The sequence below is a fragment of the Acyrthosiphon pisum genome, chromosome A1 (genome assembly GCF_005508785.2).
Source record: "Acyrthosiphon pisum isolate AL4f chromosome A1, pea_aphid_22Mar2018_4r6ur, whole genome shotgun sequence".
In the NCBI taxonomy this organism is placed as follows: domain Eukaryota; kingdom Metazoa; phylum Arthropoda; class Insecta; order Hemiptera; family Aphididae; genus Acyrthosiphon; species Acyrthosiphon pisum.
Window position 1 is genome coordinate 92,668,489 of NC_042494.1, and position 6,028 is coordinate 92,674,516.

A 6,028-nucleotide genomic window follows, 5' to 3' on the forward strand; every position below is an offset into this window, starting at 1 on the left:
AGATTAATTGTCAATTTTAATATAGGTTTGTATCTAACTTAAGCATACTTTTAATCTGAGTTTATTACAGATTTCCAATATTATTATAATAAGAATCAAATACTATTAGGTATTACCTTAGTCCTTAGCCACCTAATAAAGAATCCAAATTAATGATATTGTAAGAAAAGTATGATTGAAATTTACATAACGAAATAAAATGTAAATGTCCAAAACTAAAAAATATGAAGAGATATTAATTTCAACTGCTAAATTCATACTTTGCATGCGATACCTACCAATATAGGGAACATATATGGTTTAAATTTCAAGTTTATCCCACTACGAGAAGAGCATTGTGGTGCTCTTTGGAAAACATTGCACTTTTTTCTTTACACAATTTTTTTAACGCTCATATACATACCTAAGATACACCCATTACACCCTGTATAATATAGCCTATATAAGCCACGACACAACACGCAAGGCAATATAAATATTCATGAACAAATAAGTACTAAGTAGGCCAGTTTATAAGGTATGTATTATGTATAGGTACCTACTCAAAAAAAGGAAGAGTGTTTGGTACTAATGGGAAAATAATATATGACAAACTAGTTTTATAAGAATAAAGAACGAACAAAATGATTTGTCACTAAAATAAATAGAAAAGAAAACTATGTAATAAATAAGCCATTAACCAACCTTTTTAAAAACTGTCATGCTATCATAAAATTCAAAATTCAATAGGTACTTAATAATATTATATGTGTCTTACGCAGTGGCGCTGTACCCCGTGTTCGCGCAGTCGCCCGACCAATTTTTTTGGGTGGTGGGTGGTGGCTGCCGTGGACCGTGGTGTATGGTTACATACTAAGTACTAAGTAGTATAATAATTTTGGAAACATGCCACAGGCTAACACATCAGTCTAGTCTAGTTCCACTGTCAACAGCAGATTAAACATTTAAAGATACATTTTAATTGATTTTAGATTTAATAATCATTCAATTAAATAAATTAAAAAAAAATATTTTGAAAACGATGAAATATTTAGCTTTTGCTTTCTATTGACATACTCAATGCAATTTAGTGGTGGGAAAGTGAATCTTGTTTGTGCATTCGAGAGTTCAAAATTTAAATTCAAGGTAGTTTTAAAATGCGTAAGGGAATAAAGTGGGTCATTCTAATGCAAGGTGTTAAATTTGAATTAGATTAGGTGCGGATTGCGGATAGGCTGAATCCCTTACACCCAAAGGCCTTAGCTGGTACATGTTATTTCAAATTTTACCTTAATTTTCAGTTTATTAGATAAAATAAAGATATGTTATAGAGGAGCAATATTATACTTAAAACATTATATTATATTGCTTATTGACATTTGGGAGTGATTGATAATCGTAAATTTTTTTATCTAGCCACCCACCTTTTTCATTTCTAGCGCCTAAATTCAATGATATAATATCATTGTATAGTGTAGGTACACCAAAATTAATTCTGAGTGGAGACGATCTGCCGGTCAGCCTATATTATAATAATATAATTTAATAATATACAATTTCAACAAAATATCAATGATCGCAATTTTTCATTTAAATATCTATTTTTATCTAAAATTATACTTAAAATAGCACTAAAAATGTATGATTCAAATGCTCATACAAAATTAGTTTTATCTTCCGGTATACCCTATTTTTTGTTAGAAGGTAGAAAGTTTATGAAAAATCTTGTATCAAATTTTCAAATCTTAGGTATAAATATAAAAAACTGAATATGTCCGTAAACAGCTCAAAACAAGTCAAAATATTTTGAAAATTGTGTAATGTATACAAAATACTATTATAAACTTTCGGTGAAAATGTCATTTATATACAGTCATTTGTTTGAAAGTTACACCTAAAACCAAAATCGATTTTGTTGAAAACCAATTTTACGTAAAAATTCATATTAATTTTCCTTAATTTTTATTTTGTTTATTCCTGCACTTTTGGGAATTTAAAATTTTTAACTCTTAAATGTACCAACTATATTTACCTTCCCAAGGTACAAGATACTGTTGAAGAAAATTGAAGCATTTGTACTGCCCTAAAAAGTATAAAGACAGACCAAAAAAAAATTTTTAAAAAAACACACAGCATTGTAGTCATCACTTCGGTCAGAATCTAAAATTTCATTGAATTTCTAACTCAAAATAATTTACAAGCTTTCGTGATTTCGACAAATTTTGTCAAAATTCTTACTTTGGACGCTCATAAAAAAATATTGAGGATTTACGCTCAACTTGTGTTTTCATACAAGAGTTTTGACGGAGAGAACATTTTTTTTATTGTCAGTACCTAACTTATTTTAGATAATTAGATAAGTAATCAAAATCAAAATTTTCTTACGTATTTTAATGGTATTTAATATAGCTAAAAAAAAGTCGAAATACTTCTAAAATTGAATATTATGATTGGAAAATGCGGTAATATAAACATTTGGTGATTATTTAAAGTACCTATCTGTGGTAGTTAGTCTTTTGTATAATATAGTATAATATAGCATAAATATATATATAGATTGTAGATACTTGACATTTTCACCAAATACCTATTTATATTATCTTTCTCTATATATTATATGGTATAATTAAAAAATATATTTTAATTCTATTTGAACTATTTGTAGAAATTTTTAATTTTCAATTTTTTTTAGCTTAAAATTGTAATACTAAGTTCTTCATAAGTCGTTATAATAACAATTAAGAAATATTGAAGCTATGTTGGAGTTCAAATTTTAACAAAATTCATTAAAATCACGAACATTTGCAAATTATTTGTACGTAAAATCTATAGACTTCATACAAATTCAGACTCAGGGGTGTGTGGGGGTGAAGCCCCCCACTCGTCTGCTTGATTTTTTTTAGGGGTACGTGGTGCCTTAAATGTTTTTACCTAATCTGCCCGAGTATTTTTAAACTAGCTCGGCGCCACTGGTCTTACGTATAGTATAGCCAAATAGATACAATATAACAAATTTATAATTAGGTACATAATAACATTTTTGTTTTATTACAATCAATTTAATAATGCATTATTGAGAGTTTGCTATTATACTTCTCATAAAAGATTTAAAATTTTGTTTCTGAAGAACGGTCATTATGAAATCTTTACCTGAAAAAAAAAAATGATTTTAACATATAATTTAATTTATCTAATTGGTAACTAATTAATGTTATTTTATTATAGGTACCTATAAGATTTTAAATATTAATTAATTATCAAAATTCAAATTTGTTTTATAGTTATTAATGTTATGTTAGTGGTTAGTACCTAATTAATTTTTCAGTAATCAATGTAAACTTGTAAAAGATAGTATTGAGTATTGACAGTGATCGGGAGTAGCACGCTACTTAATTTGTAGCGTCGCTACATTATACCTTAGATAGCGAAATACTATACCGTGCTAAACATTTCCGGTTAGCGTAGCGAAAATTATCATTATTTTGTCGCTACCTATAATATCTAATTGGTTATTATTAAAATATAAATTATGATTATATTTGTTTATTTATATTATGATAATGATTAGTGTATTAGTGAAGTTTTTGTCCTGATCAATGATCAAATGTCAAATCAGTACAGACTACAAGCACTAGTTTTCAATAAAAACATTTTTAAAAAAGGTGGGTAAGTGGATGTCGCTCTGCTGCACAAGTGGGTCACTGTATAATGGATAGTATTCGATTTGAATTCAATGGTATAATATCACTGTATAAGAAAAACGATTCTGAACGGAAACGGTATATCAGTCTAGGTATTAGACATAATATATATACTTATCTATGGTATTAAAAAAAAAATTGACCTATAATAGGTACCTATCTATAATAAATTCCAAATTATTTATATCACAATATCCATTTTGTAACGCGTCATACATCAACAACAAACCGTGGTACTATATCATAGATATATAATAGTATACTGTAGAAGATTCAAGTACCCACAAATAATATTATACAATTACAACAAAACAACTAAAATAGTTATTCCAGGTTTTTTAATATGTAATTTCGTCCAAATTTGAGCTTAAATGACTATAAAAATAAACTGTGCTTATGTATTTTTTAGATTTTTTGGTAACAGAATTAATTACTTATGAGGAATCTTGTGTTACATTTTCAAATCTTAGATTTAAAAAAAAAAATTTCTACGAATTCTTAACTCAAAATAATTTGCTAATTTTCGTGATTTTCGTGATTTTTACATATTTTGCAATTTTTAAACTTAAAATTTCATGTACCTACGGTAATTTGTTTAAGAGTTGCACCAAAAACTGAAATCAATTTTACTTTTGACCCCTCAAAGTACCAACTAGATTCACTTTCCTATCAGAAAAGATAATGTTGAAGAAAATCCAAGCACTTTTACTGTCCTAAAAGGTGATGATAGACACAAAAAAAAAAATAAAAATAAAAATAAAAACACACATCATTGTAAAATCAATACATTCATCGTCTCACTCAGTATCTAAAATGTAGCGAAAAAGGAGCTCGCTACATTTAGACAATAGCGTTAGAAACAGCGCACCACATTTAAAAAAACTAGCGATAGTGGTAGCGAGGTACTTTTTTAGAGGAGTAGCCGTAGCGTTAGCGTGCTACAAAAAACTAGTAGCGTCCCGACCACTGAGTATTGACATATTGTGTATATATTATACAATATAGGTACAATCTACATACATAATTTAATAATAATAACACTAAATTACACACAATCGATATTAAAATATTATTTCACTTCATCCAGAATCAGTTTTTTAAGTAACTAATAATCAAATAACAATTGTTAACATTTTTTTTCAAAATTTAAACGTTCCTTAATGATAAAATGATGATTTATAATATACATTACACTGAAATAATTGTGTACGGGTGTTGTACACTCAACATATTAATATCTATGCGACATGTGGGTACCTATTTACAATAATACGTTAATTACAGTTTGTTAATCGGGGGATGATTATATGATAATGCTCTAAAACTACTACTGCTTCGTCAACGTAAGATAGTACATAATATATGTCTTTAAAAAGCAGATTATGAAGGATCCATCAATCATATATGCATACTTCAGGATATTTGACGTATTACCAGTGAATCTTGCATTAAACAAATTGCGATTTTGTGGGTAGATCAATGGGTCGATAAAAACAAAATAAACAGGTAATAAAAGTCTTTGAAGCATTTGATGCCAAGACTCAACTTTATCTTTTGGTAAAAAGTTTGTCAATTACCTTGGACTAAATTTCTAAAATTCCATGCCTATTTTTATAAAACAAATAGTTTTTGCAAAATTGTAATGCTAAAAAAACAATTGTTAAAACTGGCTAATAGAATTTATCTGATTTTTAGTTATAAGTACATTTTATGAAATCCTAATTTTTCGTATTTGTATGATAATATTATGTATTTTTAGATTTATATAATTATATTGTAAATCACACTTATTTTTGCTGTAGTTTTCAATTTATAATATTATTCTCTGTTTCTGTAATTCTATATCTTTGCTACAAGCTCGTGTCTTATGAAAATACATATCTCAAATATATTATAATGTAATGTATTTTTGTTCTAAGCTTAAAACTTTGTATAAGAAAAAATATGTAACAACAATTATAACGAATGGAAAAAAATAGTTGTTTGATTGAAATATGATATAAGTAGACAGGTATACATGTATAAATTTCAAAACAATAAATGTAGTACCTAGTCAAAATATTATTTGGGAAGAAAAATATTTCAAAATAAAATTTACCAGGTTTCACCAGTACCTCTCGTTTTTTAGTACCCATCCGTAAAACAATTAGCTCGTTTGACGGATCTAAATTTCTAACACAACTCTTCGCGTTGTCAGCCAACTTCATTATCCTTTCAGCGTGGCTAACAGATGACCTATTGTCTAATGTTGATGTTATGATATCACCTATAACAATTATTATCCGTATAAACATAATATGATAATTGATGAAAAAAAACACTGAGTCCGAGTTAAAGACGAAAAATTG

General features: G+C 27.4%; 1 protein-coding gene across 1 annotated transcript; it reads right to left on the bottom strand.

Annotated features, from left to right (window-relative positions):
* Positions 1-2,952: 2,952 nt before the first annotated feature.
* On the bottom strand, positions 2,953-5,941 carry LOC115033642 (dynein light chain roadblock-type 2-like). Its single transcript, XM_029486601.1, has 2 exons — positions 5,779-5,941; positions 2,953-3,129 (listed from the first exon to the last, which is right to left on the bottom strand). The coding sequence occupies exons 1-2, from the start codon at positions 5,885-5,887 to the stop codon at positions 3,050-3,052; spliced, it is 189 nt and encodes a 62-aa protein (XP_029342461.1). The 5' UTR covers positions 5,888-5,941; the 3' UTR covers positions 2,953-3,049.
* Positions 5,942-6,028: the final 87 nt, after the last annotated feature.